At 48.6% G+C, this 18676-nt stretch overlaps 1 protein-coding gene across 1 annotated transcript in view; it reads right to left on the reverse strand.

The window, feature by feature from the left end:
- The window catches only part of LOC8031964 (E3 ubiquitin-protein ligase lubel), a 36073-nt gene that overhangs the window by 7451 nt on the left and 9946 nt on the right, over positions 1-18676 (reverse strand). Inside the window, exons 5-8 of the mRNA XM_040221399.1 lie at positions 14639-14753; positions 8404-8522; positions 1317-1430; positions 329-453 (exon numbers count right to left, since the gene is read on the reverse strand). Coding sequence (XP_040077333.1) covers positions 329-453; positions 1317-1430; positions 8404-8522; positions 14639-14753 — 473 coding nt within the window. The remainder of the gene's footprint in view (positions 1-328; positions 454-1316; positions 1431-8403; positions 8523-14638; positions 14754-18676) is intronic.

Genomic DNA, 18676 nt, shown 5'->3' on the forward strand with positions numbered 1-18676 from the left:
ATCAAAATTAATTGGTGTAGTTCCGTTCTACACGATCTTGTTCTTAGCTGACTTCTATTTTTAATCGCACCAGAAGAGACCACCACTCCCATAAAATATCAAAATTGATTGCAGTAAGGAGCTAAAATGATCCAAAGTGGGCATGCGTACAGATTACAAGCACTGCCTTAGAGCGTGAGAATATCGAAATACTAAACGCTGTCATCAGTTAAACCTGAAATTCTGGAGTTCCAGGGTGACGTCGAGAACTGTGCCCGGAAGATGGAGAAAAAGAGAAAATAAATGGAGGTTGAGGAGAAATCGACAAAAGCCGGAGTTCGGCACGCACTCGCATTTGCCGTTCTTGTGTGCTTTCCCCGGGCATTTGCTCTCGTCGCCGTCGTCCCCGGTTAGCATAATGGAACAGGGTTCGTCGTCAGCTGGAAGGTCATCTTCCATCGGGACAGATGCCTCCTGAAAATTTCAAAGAGCGAAACATTATAATCAATGAGACTACAAAAAAAAAAAAAAAAAGAAAGAAGTATATCTTGGATTTGCAAGCCTTTGGCAGCGGCCTGTGCACCTATGATATATTTCCGGCCAACTTCGACAGGCAGCCCCTTTCTTTGAAAATGGCGTAATCTGTCTTCTGTTTTACCAAACTTGCATCAGCGTCGCCGCGAGCGCGTCTGGTAGCGTCTCACAATGAACGCGACGACGTTTGCACACGGCGACGCAGACGGACGCGTTTACCGGTTTGCGGCGACGCTCGTCAAGCCTAGGCGCGTTCCCCTGTTGGAGCGCGCCAAGTCTATAGCTGTCCTTTAGTTCGCGTGAAACTCGGGGAATTTAAGTCCGCGCTAAGTTCGTACGTGGTAAGTTTTCCGTGCTAAGTTGCGTTTTAGTTCGCGCCAAGTTAAGGGATTTTGGTCTTCACTAAGTCCAGTCATTTTTGTCCGCGCTAAATTCAATGGTTTATTGCATCATAAATTCAGGTATTTGTATTTAATTCAATGCTAAGTTCAGTAATTTCTTCCTAAAGAAAGCTGGTGTGTGGCTTTTTCAGGAAAAAAAGTTGCCCTTTGGAAATCCAAACTAAATGGTCGCCCCCTTCTCCCTTAAACCCTCCCGTATTAGTATGTCCGAAGCTCCGGAATTTTAGTACTTCTTGTTTAAGATGTTTTTTTTTCTTCTATTTAGTGTGTGCTATGTTTAGGCAGTTTAGTTTGCCCCAGCTGTGCTGTGCTTTCCTTGTATGCCTGCCAACGCTCCTCAGTGAGACACCTCGAACGTGAATTTCCTCTTAGGCAAAATTTTGAGTAGTGCAAAAAACAGACCCGAAGAAGGTTGACCAGATGTTCCAACGGATAGTCCCTTGTGTAGAAAAAGCAGTTCCTCGGGTGGTGGGCGTGAAACCCTTTCTTCTGGCAGGCTTCTCCAACCACGCACTTCTGCGGAACCAAACACATTGAGGAATCTCCCAAAAAGTCACTGGCAAATTGCGTGGTAAAACCAGGGCCGGTGTCCGTGGTGAACGCGTGTATCTCTGCCGGCGGTTGAAGTAGCATCAAGAGGGAGTTTGAGGTCACATGACCGACTACGTAGAGACCAGAAGCTAAACGTATGCACCGAGAAGCTGAGGAAGAGGGGGAGACGAGAGGAGACGTCAGAACATCGAGCTTTGTTTGGAATGATTAGTGGGTAGACCTGAAGGCCCGTTCACACTTTTGCGAGCGAGTATACGACTGATACCCTAGTAACACGGGCGCCTTCAACTGCCATTGAGTCAACGACAGTTGACTCAATCGCGATCGGCTGAAGTTACACGGCGGCGCCAACTGTCATCGAGCCGCTAATGACAGTTGAGTTCAACTGAGCTCCCCTACCTAAGTTCAACTGAACGGACTTCCCCAACTGAGGTAAAATGGCGCCTGTCCGCGGGACCGCTGCCGCCGACCATCGTTTCCGAGGCACTTACTGTTTCGGAATGCAGGGGGAGGAGTCTAAAAAGAATCGTAGCAGCAAAATATCCGGGAAGGAATAGATTTAGGCGTCCGAGCTGCCGCTAAAACGATCCCGGCTAGCCGGCAAGCCACCACACGAGCGAAGATGGCAGCGGAACCAGCTGTGTGAATGGACAGATAGCAGTGGGTGCACCCATCGTAGCGGGTGGTAGCTAGCTCCACCTAGCCTGAAATATGAGCAACTTAGCCCTGAATCTGCTTTGGTACTGATGTAAACGCCGCTAAAAAGCAACAAGGTAATGAACATAATGTACGATATACTTATCGTAAATAAAATATGTTACTCCAAGTAGATTACTTTAACAATTAGACTGATCACGTGGCACAAGAACTAGCTTCGTTTTAGCTTCAACTGGGTTCTAGAGAGCCGTGTGAAACCATCTCAGTTCAGTTCAATCACAGTTGGAGCCGATAACTGTGATTGAACTCAACGACAGTTCAAAGCGCCCGTGTAACTAGGGTATGAGAGAGACCAGACCGGTTTTTAAGCCTCTTGCGATGTCTTAGGACCAGCTCCGCTACACCGCATCCGGTCCTAAGACGTCGCAAGCGGCTTAGAAACCGGTCTGGTCTCTCTCGGTCTTCCTCGGTCGCAAGAGTGTGAACGGGCCTTTAAGCTCTCCACGGGGACCTTGAGCATGCTGATCACGTGGGCACGGACAGCCACTCACAGGCTCTTCTGGCTGTCGGTCAATCGCTCAAGGCCTCCGCTGCTCTTCAGGTCCCGAAAATGGGAAAGGGAAGGGCTTTGTTCGCAATCTCACTCAAAGAGATCCAAGCCACTACGGCGGGTCGTGTCACGTGATAACGCAGAGAGAGAGCGACGCTGGACGCCGGGTAGGTTTTCGAAAGCAAAGATACAAAACCCCTTAACCTGGACTAAGGTCAAGTAAATTTTGGAACGCGTCCAAGGATACGAGGGCCCGGATGAACCAATGGACATGTCATGGCCAGGTGGCGTGTGACCTAAGTCTGATGAGCACCGAGGTCACCGAAAAGCGGAGAAAATCGTGATGTTGGCTCGGTGGTGTTCAAACACACATCGCGGACTGCCTGATGCTTCAAGTTCCACGATTTTTGCCGGAGTCGTGTCGTCTCGCGATTTCTGAAGTGTCCTGTTTGGACAGGCTTTTAGAACGCGGAACGCCGGAGTCCGGCTTCCGCATTCTAGCGCATTCGACGAGTTCAGGGGAGACAAAGGCAGCTATAGCTTCGGGAGTAATCACTAGACGCCATATTTGTGGGTGCTGTTTAGAGCGCATGCTCAGAACGAGCTCACACTAATAGGGTGCTAAGACCGGCAATCTTGATGGTGTGGAACGCACGCTGCAAGAGAACTGTGGAAGCTCGCCTTCAGCATGCGCTCAGCAGTCGCGCACACAGCTATGTCCGCCAGTGGAATACTCCCTATAGGAAGTATTCTCTGGCGGCCATTGCTGTGTGCGCGACTGCTGAGCGCGTGCTGATGGCTAGCTTCAAGGGTTCTTTCGCAACGAGCATTCCACACCGTCAAAATGGCCGGTCTTAGCAGCCGATCTTAGCAATGGGGGCTCGTTCTGAGCACACGTTCTAGACAGCACGCACAAATATGGCGCCCAGTGAATACTCCTTATAGTCATTCGAACCAGAGCTCGGCGTTCTGACGTCTCGTGCTGTCGTCTCCTCCTTCCCAGTTTCTAGGTGCATATCTAGCCTTCCGCGCAAACACCTGCCGTATGTCCGTCCTCGCTTCGATTATTCGAGCCTTATTTCGCGAGCAGGGAGAGGGTGAACACACTTGAAATGCAAGTGAAGTGAGACGCATTCGTGCGTACTTTAGGGATGACGTGTAGGGTTATTTCTGGGGAAGGTCGTTTTTCGCTAGAGTTGAAGAAAACGGCGGGGTGGGTGGAATCGGATGCAGGAACGCTAGGTACGGCCACAAGCCGGTCACATGTTCGAAAAATTCGTCCTGCGGCTGGTTTAACCGCCGGAAGAAATAGTCGCATTCACCAGCGAACCGGCCCCATGAGGAACCGATATATGGTCTTGTAATCATTCAACTGCATCATTCACTGTGCAGAACCACGTCTCGCGGTTCGCCGCTTTCAAGAAAATCACATCACATACCACACATCGAATAAGCTAAAAACAGTTGTAATCGGCGACGGATTAAGGAGAATCTCCCCCGGGTGTTGCCTTCTGCCGGAGCTTGGCTGCGCGTGCGACCAAGTGTTATCGAAGCCTAGACCGTTTCGGACACCCCGCGCTTCCTTTTCGGATTCTTTTCTTAGACTCTGAGCCCGTCACCAGAATAGGCTATGTTTTAGTTAACTTTTGAGATGCTTTCATGAAGTGGAAATGTGTCGTGATGGCTAACCTACGATTTGGTTTCAACGCAGAAACAATCGTGGCACTGCTCGGCAGTCCTTGGGGTTGTGAAATACTGTGGAGTTAAAGTTGAGACTAAATGATTTATATGCATCCCTAAACATAATTTTGATTAGTAACTGAAGCTAAAGGGATATGCGACGTATTAAAAAAATAACTATAAGACACAGTTAAATTTACTTTAACTTTATTGTAACTTAAAAAAAAAGAAAACTTAGTTGCCGATATTGTAACTAACTAAAGTAAATATATGTTTTTAATTTGTACATTGACAGCTCTTCATCTGTAATGAGATATTTGTCATTTTTTTAATCAAATAACGCAAACTCCTGAAGTATCGGCATCTGATCCAAACCGTACTAAATTCGGATAGGGACTGAGCGGAGTTCGTGCTTACGGCGAGGAAAACATTATCAATATTTATATCAAGCGCCATGTACTGCGCCCAACGTCACTAGAAGTCTTCGTTTCAGTTGTGGAGCTTCCCATCTTGCCAATGCTTTTCCTCCCAGCCTAAACATTTCTGGCGCCAGGCCAATAGGCGACGCGAGTACCACGCCTGCTGGCAGGGCACTGAGAGCGCCGCGAGCGCCTCTGGTTTTGACAGCGCCACGTTTCATCCTGATGCATGTTCTAGGTCCTAGCACCAGCAGTTGCGACCTCAATTCTCGCGCGGGCGCAGACAGGAAAAGCCTGGAGAAGGGGGACAAGGGGACAAAGGACGAACACAAAACTCCAAACACAGCTAGGTGACTGATACGCGACCGAAAAAATTCCCCTGGTCCATGGTATCGAACCAGGGACCTCTCAATTTCCAGTGGAGCGCTCAGTCAACTGAGCTAACCAGGAATTTTTCGGTCGCGCACGAGTCACGTAGCTGTGTTTGGAGTTTTGTGTTCGTTCTTTGTACCCCTTGTTTCCCTTCTCCAGCGTTTATTTTCGTCATTCTTGTCCAGGTCTATTGCACCTCTGCATTTAATTACATTATCATCGGGAAAAGCCGCAGTTTTGAAATGTCCGCATCACTTATGGAACGAGCTCCCACCTTCCTCGCGGCAACTCCACAATGAGCGTCGACTGTTGGGTTCGACCAAGAAAGTTTTTGGCTCGGCTGCAGAGCGCGAGCTGCGTGATACGAAGCTTCTAGTGACGTTGGTACTACCAACCAGCGCAATGTTTCGCCTAGTTCACCGGATCCGTATCCTGCATTCGCAAGTGATGATAAGTACTAAAAAAAAAAAAACGACCGATAATTCCTCTATGTACACTCGATTAAAAAACCTGCCTCGAGTTCAATGAAATTTAAAACGTATCAAACAGGGCTTAAGAGCATCAGTTCAGCCAGGAGAGCGGTCGTGCATATCGTTTCGCCAACAGCCGCCCAGCCAGCATTAGGAAGCTTTAGCAGACCGTTCAGTTTTAATAGATCGTTCCGTCACCTCCAATAGAGAGTTTTAGAGAACTGTTTTTGCACACCCGATACGGTACGGTTAAGCCCTCCGGTACGAACTGCGCACGTGAGAGGCTTCTGCGGTATCGCATGCACAGTTCGTACCGGACGGAGGGCTTATTGTACCGTATCGAATGTGCACGAACGGTCTCCTAAAAGTTTTTAACGACGATACCCGATAACGGTGCAATGCATACGCAAATGCGTCGACGGGGTATCAGGTATCGTCATCGTGTTAATAGGGAGTTTTAGCGAGTCGTTTTTCGAGCATACGGTTCCGAAATCACGAACGGTGCAGCTGATCCGTTCCGTTAGACCGTACGCAAAATTTAACATATTTTAGCGAATCGTGAAACTGGCGCGACCATGTAAACCATGATGATGATTTGTTTGGCGGGTGGCGCCATCTTCTAGTAAACATGTGAAACATTCTGCAACGTGTAAATCCGTGGCGGCTTGTGTTTCCGGCCTATACGACTGACGAGAACAAGACGGCCGACGTAACATTTGCCGGTCGGATTTTGAAGAAGCTAGATAGAGTAAAAAGTGTCTGAACGACCGTAAAGGTACGTGGTGTGTCTCCGTCATCCTGAACTCAAACAATCGTTCACGTTGTGTGCCGTCGAACCAAATCGTTTCGCCTGGTAGCGGTCGCCGCAGCTGCTAGTCTGCCTGCAGATCGCAAATATTTACTAACATGCGCAGTTTACAGCATTCATGATCGCTTACCATTGTGAGCAGTCCTCGAAACGATTTGGTTCAACCTCTCAAATGAAGCAGACTAACAGGATGGCAAATCGCCTCCCGCTGTCCTAAGCCTAACGCTCGGCTGGGTTGGCGAAGTCAGTCGTCGAAACGACCGCCATCTTTTTTCTTTCTTTTTACCCCAGTCATGAAAGGTGCTGGCTGCGTTGCAGTTGTGACTCCAGCGGCCGCGGGATGGGAGAAACGAACGAGAAGAGCCTCCCAACGCCCCGAACGACTCGTGTGCGCTTGCGCAGTGGGGTCGTTGACACGTTCGAGGGCGAACCGTTCGTGTGGAAACGACCATTAGGGAGTTTCAGCGAGTCGTTTTTCAAGCACACGGTTCCGAAATCACGAACGGTACAGCTGATCCGTTCCGTGAAACCGTACGTCCAATTTGACATACTTCAGCGAGTCGTGAAAGTGGCGCGACTGTGTAAACGATGATGATGATCTTGCTTAACGGTGGCGCCATCTTCTAGTAAACATGTGAAGCATTCTGCAACGTGCAAATCAGTGGCGAAGGTGGCGGACACCGTGGTGGCGGTTCGCGTTTCCGGCGTACGACTGATGTAAACAAGACAGCCGACGTAACATTTGCCGGTCGGAATTTCAAGAACTGCGAAGCTAGATAGAGTAAAAAACGTCTGAACGACCGTAAAGGTGTGTGGTGTGTCTCCGTCATCTTGAACCTGAACGATCGTGAACGTTGTGTGCCATCGAACCAAATCATTCGTCTGCTCGCGGTCGCCACGGCAGCTAGTCTGCCCGCAGATCGCTAAAATTTACTAGCATGCGCAGTTTACAGAATCCACAATCGCTTACTATTGTGAGTAGTTCTCGAAATGATTTGGTTCAACCTCTCGAATGAAGCAGACTAAAAGGACGGCAAATCGCCTCCCGCTGTCCCTAGGCCTAACGCTCGGCTGGGTCGGCAAAGGCGGTCGCCGAACCGACCGCCATCTTTTTTTTACCCGAGTCGTGAACGGTGCTGGCTGCGTTCCGGTGACGACTCCAGCGGCCGCGGAATAGGAGAAACGAACGAGAAGAGGCTCCCGACTTCCCGAACGACTCGCGCGCGCATGCGCAGTGGCGTCGCGGATGCGTTCGAGGGCGAACCGTTCGTGTGGCAACGACCTGCTAAAACTCCCTATTTTTAGCCAAGGAACGGTTTCAGGGAACCGTTTCAGGGAACCGTTTCAGGGAACCGTTTTCACACATCGGACACGGTACAATAGGCCCTCCGGTATGAACTGCGCATGTGCGAGTCTTCTGTGGTAGCGCATGCGCAGTTCGATGGCCCATCGTGCCGTATCGGACGTGCAAAAACGGTTCCCTTTGACTCCCTATTAGAACGATCTACATAAACGGCTTAATAGAGAGTTTTAGTATATCGTTCCGATACCCCCGATAACGATACTATGCATGCACAAGGGAGGCGGTGGCGGAGTATCGGGTATCGTTATCGGAGTCATGGGAACGATCTACTAAAACTCTCTCATAACAATATGAATCGTCGGGAATCGCTATCGGTGTAATCGGAACCATCTCCTAAAGCTCCCTCATAACAGAACGAATATCGGGTATAGTTCCTATACCTCCGATAACGATACTACTCGCGCGCAAAGGCGTCAGCGGAGTAACGAGTATTTTCATCGGACGTATCGGGACGGTCTACTAAGGCTCCCTAACGATACGAAGTATCGTGTAGCGTTTTCGGAGTTACCAGAACGATCTACTGAAACGTCCTACTAGTGCGCACGCAAGAGCGCAGCGGGCAACCGAAACGTGTTATCGCTGACGGAAACCCCGTATGCGACGAACACGTGCACTCACCGCCCCCTTGGTAAACTCGGACCTGCAGCTCTCGCAGAACTCGCACTTGCACTTTGGACAGGTCAGGTGAGCGCAGCCTCCTTTCGCGACGACGAAGCTGGCTTCGCATTTGGGGCACTCTGCGCAAAAGGAACCCCGAGGAACGCTGGTTAGGGACGCCAGCGAGTCGGTCCAGGTGGGCCACGCGTGGGTTGTGTCACGTGACACCTACGCGTCAACGGGTTGAATTCTAGCGCTCTTCATAAAACCCTTTTAACATAAGTAAAGTCAAAAACAAAATCTTGGTTTCTTGTTTTGTCGTGGTGCTAATGTGCTGCAACAACCAGAGGTCGGCATTTTTGGTCGCCCTCACTCACCCTCACCCTCACAGCCACACTCACCTAAGCCTCCCACTCACCCTCACCCTCACAGCTAAACTCACCTTCAGTCCCTCACTCATCCTCACCCTCAGAGTCACACTCACCTTCAGCCCTTCACTCACCCTCACTGAACCTCACGGCCCTCACGCACTCACCGCCCTCACGCCCCTCACTCACTCATGGCCCTCACGCCACTCACCGCCCTTACGCCACGCACCGCCCTCACGGCCCTCACCGCCTTCACGGCCCTCACGGCCCTCATGGCCCTCATGGCCCTCACGCCACTCACCGCCCTCACGAACCTCACCGCCCTCACGGCCCTCACGGCCCTCACGCACTCATTGCCCTCACGCCACTCACCGCCCTCATGGCCCTCACGCCAGCTTCAGATGGGGCAATTTCGCCCAGAAACTTTACGTCGCGACACCAGCAACACGGGCCGCCCCGCGATCACACGCAGCAACCAATTGCTGCAATTTGCCATCGTCATCATAAAATTTTATTTTTCTTGCACTATTTAGACACAATTACGCGTTATAAACGTGTTTTTATGCATTTAAATCTCGTTAAGTATACTAATGCACCTTTCTGAAACAGGTTATTTCCAAAAAAACGATCGATTTCAAACCAGAACCAAGTATTTCGGTGTCATCATCACCGGCACGAGGTATCACGTGAAAATTTTGCGTCCCTGATTGGATGCAGCCGCTTCAAACGTATTCGAATTGCTCCGAGCTGCTTCCTTATTTCGAGCCGGACCCGATCTCAGCAATTCGTGTCGATCTAGGGAAAGCTAGAGAACAATCCGCCATTAACAATAAAATTGCTGAGAAAGATGCTCAATCTGAAGGGCGCCTCACGCACTCACCGCCCTCACGCACTCATGGCCCTCACACACTTCATTCACTCACCGCCCTCACGGCCCTCACGCCACTCATGGCCCTCACACCCCTCATACACTCACCGCCCTCACACCACTCACGCACTCATGGCCCTCACGCCACTCACCGCCCTCACTCCCCTCACGCACTCATGGCCCTCATACCCCTTACCGCCCTCACGGCCCTCATGGCCCTCACTGCCCTCATCGCCCTCACGGCCCTCACGGCCCTCACAGCCCTCACGGCCCTCATACGCATGAATTTTCCTGGTTCAGAAACTCACTCACACTCACCTCACCTGTGAAGATGAGGGTGAGTGAGGGTGAGTGAGGGCCCTCATGAGTGAGGTTTGCCGAGGTATGGCGACAACCGCGCCGACGAGGTGCACAGCACTGGGGGGCTAAGCTCGGCTCCGGCGGGAATCTCTCCAATGCCACGTCACGAGGGAGGGGAGGAGCTTCTTTTCACTCCGCCCCGGCGAGTTTCCCACTCCCCCTCTTACATTTCCGACCCCCCCGGTGGCGGCGAGTTCCCCAGCGTAGCTCCGATTTTTCCCTACGCTCCGCAGTGAAGGGTTTTTATTTTATTTAAATCGGGGGATTGGTGGCTGGCTGGGCTAGCGCACACCAGCTCGGAGCACGTCGAGCGAAAGGTCCGTTGCAGAACCCAGGACGCTGGGTTCAATCCCCACCGCTGCCCTTTTCGATGTTGATGAGCATCGTACCGGCATGCGGTCGTGTATCACTACTGCGTGGTGCACGTTAAAGACCCTAGGCTAGCAGTCATACTGCACTGGCTAAATTGCTTATCTACAGTAGGTGACAATGTCGCAATGTTCTGGCATGTTCTCGTGCTGTATAAACAACTAACGGCCAATTTGTTTGTCAAAATACGGTGTGGAAGAAGAAAGATGAGAAAGAAATTACACTGTTGTTAGTCTGCTCCATTCATGTATATTTCTTTTCTTCTATCATCTATTTTAGTTTGAATTTTATCAAGTGCATTTATCTTGCATCTACGCAGCACAGCAACCCATCCAAATAATTGTAAAAGCCTGTAGGTAATGTTAAATTGCGTTCCTGGTTGCAGATTGCCGTAAAAACACATTTGTTTCTAGGATTCACTTTGTAGAATTTGGATGTAGGATTCACGACGGGAGCGACGGTTCATTCACGGCTCCATCGCCTCAAGCCCGGTTCGCCACGCAGTTCATCGCACAGCCACCTTACCACGTCTTTCGAGAGGCGATAGTGTTGTTGAAAATGAACGTCGTCCATGTCAAACACATTGGCGTAATTTAAATACCTATGCCGTCGGCAAAACACGAACGAAAACGCTGCTATTTTGGACGCTTCTCCCTGATCTCGCGCCCTACTCGCCCAAACTCGCCTAGGTCGGAGCCGGCAAGCTTTTCCCATCCGCGGCGGCTTCTGCCACGTCACAATGACGTCACCGCATCTCGCCGCGAGTTCCGAATATGCAACTCTCCGACCGCCTCAAACCCTCTGTTCTGACATCACGATCTAGGGAGTGTCGGCGCGTGTCGTCATGCACGGCGCCGACCAATCGCGGCGGTCGGCGAGTTTGGCGGAGAATTCGCCTCGATCTCGTCGCGCCGAGCTTAGCGGGCCCCCTGGTCTCTACTATAAGGGACTGGATGGCGCTTAGCTGCTCTCCGAGCCTGGTGCAAGTAAAGCCACCGGAAGCTCGATGCTTATCCCGGAAGTCGGGCGTACGCTGGCCTTTCGAGTGCAATCAATCGATATTCTGTTTGTTTGTTTGTTTGTTGTATTTTTGACACAATTTTCAAGGGTGTTGGGACAAAAAACGAATACAATCACCTGATTGGGTCCCAACCCCTGTAACAACACTCAACAGCAGGGCACAAATCGAGATAGAGAAATAAAATGAAAAGCCAGCTCGCAGCACAAGTCAAGAAAGAAATTATTTCATCCAAGTAAAAACTCTTCAGCTTAAAAAGAAAAACATTAATAACACAACTCACTAGGTATGTACACAAGGAACATTAAAATATACCCTCAGGTATTTTTTTTTTTTTTTCATGAAACATGGAAGTGATTTCCGGGGCCATCTCATACACGTAATAATGTTTGTTTAGGATATCTGTGATCTGGTAGGATAATTTTTGAGTACCATAATTATTTCTCATTTTTGGTTTTGGAAACTGCTGATGCCTCAGGTTGTAATTTGTTTGCTTGGGTCGGTACGTCTCGCGAAAGATGTCAGGATCAGTGTTAATTTGTGTGTGAATTGAAATCGCCAGTGAAAAAAGGTTATCTACCGTAAGTATTTTATGTGTATTGAAACTATAGGAAGTTGATTGAAACCAGGACAAATTATCAATTAACCGAACCGCGCGTTTTTGTAATGTAAGCAATTGCTTAATATTATTTCCTGTGGTTGTCTTCCACAACACTAAACAGTAATAAAGCCTCGAGTGAATCATAGATGTATAGATTTGTTGTTTTAACCAGTTTGGAAGAAGTTGTCTGCACCTAAAAAGTAAACCAACGGATCTAGAAATCTCCTTTCGGAGATCGTTTACTTGGGCAGTCCAAAACAAATTTTCGTGGAAACGAACACCAAGACATTTACAAAATTTTACGCGTTTAATAATGGAGTTTTGAAAGAATATTTTAGTTGTGTTAGTAATGGGTTTGTTTTTTGCTCTAAAAATGATATACTTACTTTTTGACGTATTTAGTTCTAACTGATTTGCAACTAACCACAAGTGAAGTAGGTCCAATCAAGTGGTTGTATGTGTCTTTAAAGTATATAAGCAATTACCGGTGAAAAAAACATTCGTGTCATCTGCGTATAATACCCGTGACACATGGGCAAACCGAATGCCATTTACAACGAATGACATTTGAGCGGACGGCCAATCAGCGCGCGACACTCCGGGCGTAGCTCATTCCACGCGCGACAGATTACGAGCTGACTAGCCTATCACACAAATGTCATTTGTTGCAAATGACATTCGAGTTGCCCGTGTGGCACGGGTATTAAGTTATGTCAGGAGTTTCTGGTATGTTTATAACGTCATTAACGTAAAGAAGGAAAAGTAGAGGCCCTAAAATTGATCCCTGCGGTACACCATACTGAATTTTTGCTAGAAGAGCTTGGTTCATGCTTTCTTGAGTCTTCAATTGGGTTTTAACACTCCCGTTTTGGATTAAATCCCGAGAATAAGGGAACGTTGGGCATACGCACACTTGATAAACTAGAATCTCAAAATGTTCACATTGAATGACTTCCAAGGAGACTTCTCGGGTCTGCATACGCTGTTACTCCGCAATAAGCAGGCTCCCTTGGGATGACAAGAAAACCCCAGCGCCCTGAACGCTGTTCGAACCAGCACTCGTAAGAGTTGAAAAACCTGTCAAGCGCTCACTTCCGGAACAATCCGCTTACTTCTGGTGGCTTCAAACTTGTCTGCTCAATGCGCCATCCAGCCCCCTATAGTAGAGATCAGTGGTGCACATTTCGCTGCACACAGTTGCACTGTCGTGTTTAAATTTAGTAAATTTAAAGGGCCAGTGAAACAAATAATTTTTTTTTTAACAGTTTGATTGAAACACGCATGTCAAAAAATAAATTTTACGCAAAAAAAAAAAGAGCAATATTGACGGCGTCAGACGCAATTTAGTCGGTAGCCACCTCCTTTCCCCTTGTTTTCACTCTCGGCATTTCGGGTGCTTGGAGGAGAGGTACGCCCCGCCTCTTCGGAGTGGATCGGCTTGCTCGTTCACGTTGAGGGGGAGAGAGTGTATGGCCATCTCGTTGATGTTGAAAGAGTGCATGACCATTCCGTGACGTCATGAACTTTGCGCGCATAATTCAGACGCAACTAAAATAAATCTTGCGCCGTCATTATTGCTCTCTTTTTTTCGCGTAAAATTCAGTTTTTGCCAGGCGTGTTCCAACCAAGTTTAAATTTTTTTTTATTTAAGTGGCTTTTTAAGTTTCGTTAAAATCAGCGGACGGTGCTCGTGTGCACTCTAAAAAAAATCCGGTCCTAAAACGTCCTTTGACGCCCCAAGAACTCTTTCAGCTCGTGAAGAACGGTTTCGCCTCAAGCACTATCCCCCCCTGGCGCACTGGAACTGCAACTGGGCGATGAAGAACTCTTTCGCATAAAGAAGAAGCTTAAAAGAACCCCTTATAGGTTTTTTACGAAAAATGCATTAGGGGGTGCTTAAAATAACTTTTTTAGGGTGAAAAATAGGGGCACGCCGCAGAATCCTTTTTTAACTCCTTTTTTGAAGTGAAAGAGTTCTTCATCAACCAGTGGCCGTTCTAGCGCGCCAGGGGGAAATTGTGCTTGAGGAAAAACCGTTCTTCACGAACTAAACGAGTTTTTGGGGCGTCAAGGGACGTTTCAAGACCGGATTTCTTTTAGAGTACGACACTGGCGTCACTGATATGTCGTCCCCATGTAGTCGCATCGCAGCGTCACGAGGCGACGTGGCGTCACATGACATTGTCTCGTCACCCGACACTAAATGTGTGCCAAGTTTAGCGTGAACTGTCACGTGGCACTAGATTGCCGTTCAATTTGGTGAAGTAATTTTCTCGTTGAATTTAGCAAGAAAATCTCGCAAAATTTAGCGGAAGTTCAGTGTCGCACGACGCCATGTGTCACGTGATTGTGACGTCACCTTGTAGTCACGTGACTATACGTCACGTGCCCGTGTCACGTGTCGTCGTTGGTCTGGTGAGGAGACGCAGTGTACAGGCAGTTTTAGTGACAAACTTCCAGTTCTCAAAAAACGAGATCAAGGCAAAAAAGAGCGATGTCTTGTTTTTTGTCACGTTCTGTTAGGTAGTTCAATTATAGGTTTAAAGTGTGTCCTTTTTTTTTATACATACGAGGTTATAAGAATGACCCCTCTAAAATGTAGTGAAGAGCAATCTTTTGACACTAATACCCCTGCAGCGTCGGTAAAAGCTGACGCGAAGCAAAAGACCCACTGATGCCATTGGTCCTGATGTACTCCTCCGCCTGGTAATCGGGGTCATCGGGGTCATTGCACCTTTTCCATTCCCTGAAGGCTTCGCAGGTCACGTTTTCGTGCTCCCGTCGCCACTGCAAGTGAACAAAGAAGGCCGGCCTCGGGAACTTTACCAGCCTGCGTGTACGCCGTTAAAGAGTTCTAAGATATCGTATCGATACCGCCGATACCCTATAACAATGACTTTTAGGGAATCGATTTTGCATATCCGATACGCTCTGCGCATATGCGAGTGTTCAGCGCATGCGCAGTTCGTACCCGAGGCCCCACCATAGTGTATCAAATGTGCAAAAACGGTTCCCCCTAACGATTCGCTGCATGCGCAAGATCGGCGCCCGAATATCGGGTGTCGTTGTCGGAGTCATAGGAACGATCTTACTAAAACTCTCTACTTACATATCAACGATACACCCTAAGAAAAAAAGGGGCGTAGTCGGGTGCATCAGGCGCACATGCACCCTTTTCTGAAAGATGCATCCTCCGTTACCCAGCCAGTGTACTTTTAAGCGCGAAACACATGTACGACGAAACCGTCCGATCCGACGAGCGTGCTGCCGGAATGACCGGGGGGGGGGGGGGGGGGGGGGGGGGGGGGGGCGAGGGTTTTCGTAGCACCGGAGAGAGTTGAAAACCCTCGCCTCTGACCGTCGTATTGCCTGATCGGACGTCGAATCGGACGGTTTCGTCGTACATCTGTTTCGCGCTTTACACCGACATTGAGCATCATCCCTTCCCTTAAAAACCTCTAGGTGTATCAGTGCACCGCCACGCTAGCCACGCGCCCCGATCAGCTTGTCCTTGGATTCCTCCTTGGGGGTCACTTGTGGGTTGTGCAGTTTCTCAGCAAGTATGGAGCTGTCCTGTTCATTCGGTATTGACAGTAGAGTAGACGCTATGCTTGTTTTAGGCCAATCGGGTCTCCGGGTAGTATCACGTGACTATAGTCTCCAAGCTAGAGATAAGGCAGAGCACGGCACCTGCCAGAAGGCCAAGGCCACGGATAGCATCTGCTGCACTTTGGGTCGAGCCCCGTTGCGTTCATTGTTGGGATGCGCCAGAAGATAAGCCTTTGCGAGGGCACCCCCCTGTTGGCCTTGAAGGAGCTGCTATTTTCCTACGTCTGCCTTTTTCTCTCTCTCTCTAAGCTGAAAGCATGGAAGGTGTGCAGTCACCAGACCAATGAACCAGAAGCTTTTTTTTATTATTTGACTCCGCTGTCTGGGCGCGGGTAAAGGCCCAACCTCTTAAAACTGGGTTCATTGAAACCTCTTGCGAGAGGACACACTGGCGCCGTCTATTGGGTAGCAGTGTAAACTTGGCGGTCCGGCATTTTTTTCTATTTCTCTCGCACATTATCGTTCCTTTCTTGGCTCGAAAAACTTTTGTCAACGTTATAAACGAGCATTTCTTATAGGTATTACGCACATTTGACCTCGGAAATAGCGCAAAACATATGCTCTTGTGAAATGCAGGTCCAGGGTCACCCCATAGATGGCGCCAGCGTGCCAGTGTGTTCTGACGTCCTAAGAAATTTTAAGAGGTTTTAAAGGGATACTGAACCGAAATTTGAATTTCGCGAAATAACGCTCTAGAAGCGTTAAAAGGACCATACGAACTCTAAAACATTACTCGTACACCGATATCTCAAACGGATCGCCGCACTTTTGGAAAAGAAGGGCACGATCAAGCGAGGTCTTTGACATCACTGTCCTCCGGGAGAATTTGAGAATGAGGGGAAGAAGCCTCGCTTCTCTCCTCCTCGCTTCAGTTCACCAGCTTGACACGGGACGTAGCGAGGAGGAGAGGGAATAAGAATCGTGACGTGCCTTGTCTCGTCGGCCTCCTTGGCCGGGCACTTCTTTTCTAAAATTATGGCGATCCGCTTGAGATATCGCTGTATGAGTGATGTTTTTGGGTTTTGCACCGTCCCGCTTATCTGTCCAGCCTTGTTTTGCGAGTTCAAAATTTCGGTTCAGTATCCCTTTAAGAAGTATTGTCTCTCTCGGTCGTACTCGGTTGCAAGAGTGTGAAAGGGCCGTAACGACAGGAGCGTGATCATGTGGCAAAGGTTTCACGGATGAAGTAGTAGCTCTTTCCGATCCCGGAATGTCTGATTCCCGGCATAGTTTCTTGTGAGCTGTGCTGCGACCAGCGGGTCTGCCGGACATTTCGTCCGCAAAAACGTATTCGAGTGTATACCAAGGCTTCCAGTGTTTGAAAAATCCTACGTGTATATCGGCAACACGCGATTTCTTCAAAAAAACCACAGGAATTCATGTGATGCGTTTTGTGTTCGGTTCGGCAAATTACTGCTTCGGCCACATCGTGTTGAATTTTCACAGACCCCTTTCTTTTCGTTTTTGTGTTTGTGTGGTTGTTCCTGCAGTGCCCGTGTCGACATATATTTCGGATTATATATTTCAAGTCCGGTATTTTCATCGTAAGTGCGCTGCAACCTATTCCTTTGCAACGATTGAGCATTCCGTTCCGGACTACCTCTAGAATTAGGCAGTGTCTATTTCCTAGCAGCCGGAAAAATTATTTCCCCAAAATTCTATCGGCAGTCGCGTATCATTGGCTGTCTACAATCATGTGACAACTGCAGGTAGAATACCGACTCTCTTATTCTCCTGGCGTTTTGTAAAAACACGTTTCATTGACACCTTTTCGTTGATACACGTTTTGCAGACACGTTTCGTCGACACTAACGTTTCATCGTCACTCGTTACGCAAAATGCACGCTGTAGGGACATTTCGTCGCGCGTGTATCTCTGAGGCGCGTGCTCACCGACCCAGCCCACCCGTTCACGCCGCTTCGTGGCGACAGTCTGCGGTGGCCCATTACAAAAATATTAACCCACCTGCCCCACACGTCACTTCGCGGATTCAGTCTGGAGCGGCTCATTACAAGAAAAAAAAAGAAGCTAATATAGGAGAGCTATCTGAGCTGTCTATGAAACATGGCGTGTTGATGAAACGTCGTTCGATGAAGTGATTGTACCACCAGTGAGTGGCGACTGTCGGGGGAATTTCGGGGAAATAATTCTGCCGGCTGCTGGGAAAAAAGACACTACTTAAGACTCACCCCGGTTCTTGTTTGCTAAGTAATATTCTCAGTTGTGCAACAGCTTCTTTGTACCTCTTCACATATCACGGATTGCTTGCAAGTTTGAACTTGTTTACGGAATAAGTTGTCTAATAAACTTCTAGAAGATTTGAAAACAATCCCGTGTGTCCGTTTACCTGCCTTTTTTCTATCACCGGGGCGCATACATTTTTTTAGGGTTTCCTCGATGTCTTAAATAGGTTTATGAAATTAGTTATGAAGCGGGTGCATAAAGCGGTTTGACCTTAGAATGGGGTGACCTTAGAATGGGGTGCATCTGTGTTCCCTTCGAATTCATTGGGCGTAGAAAGAGGTGTAGCCGGACACCATTGAATGGGGTGCACGCGTGTTCCCTTCGAGCGAGATTTGTGTAGAAAAAGGTGTACATGTGCACCGCACCAACGGGTGTACATATACTCCCATCTTTGGCGTGTAGTATATGTGACAAGCACCTACACCCCATATGGGGATGTAGATGCTTGTCACATATACTACACCATTACACCCTTTTTTTTTTTAGAGTGTACGGTGATGTCTCGAGAGTATATGGACCACGTTATGCAGACAATATTCAAGGACAACTGCGCAAATACATGCATTTTTTGTCCGGTTATTATGAACATATCGCGTTATGAACGACTTTTGGAGAGAACGGCGGTGTTCATATTAACGAGACATGGCTGTTCATAAAACAAACGCAGGTTCTTGATTTAAAAAAAAAAAAAAATTGTAAAGTCAAGCAAAATAATTATATCTGAAGTCGTTGACTGAGTAACGGAGCACGTGGAGCGGGCGGTTCATGCTGCTGAACCCAGGGAATTTGAGTTTTCTACTTCGTTTGACGTTCCCCTGTCTCGAGACCAGGGCCCGTTTGCTGGCGGCAAAAACTGC

The sequence above is a fragment of the Ixodes scapularis genome, unplaced genomic scaffold (assembly GCF_016920785.2).
Source record: "Ixodes scapularis isolate PalLabHiFi unplaced genomic scaffold, ASM1692078v2 PGA_scaffold44__24_contigs__length_19508400, whole genome shotgun sequence".
Classification (NCBI taxonomy): Eukaryota; Metazoa; Arthropoda; class Arachnida; order Ixodida; family Ixodidae; genus Ixodes; species Ixodes scapularis.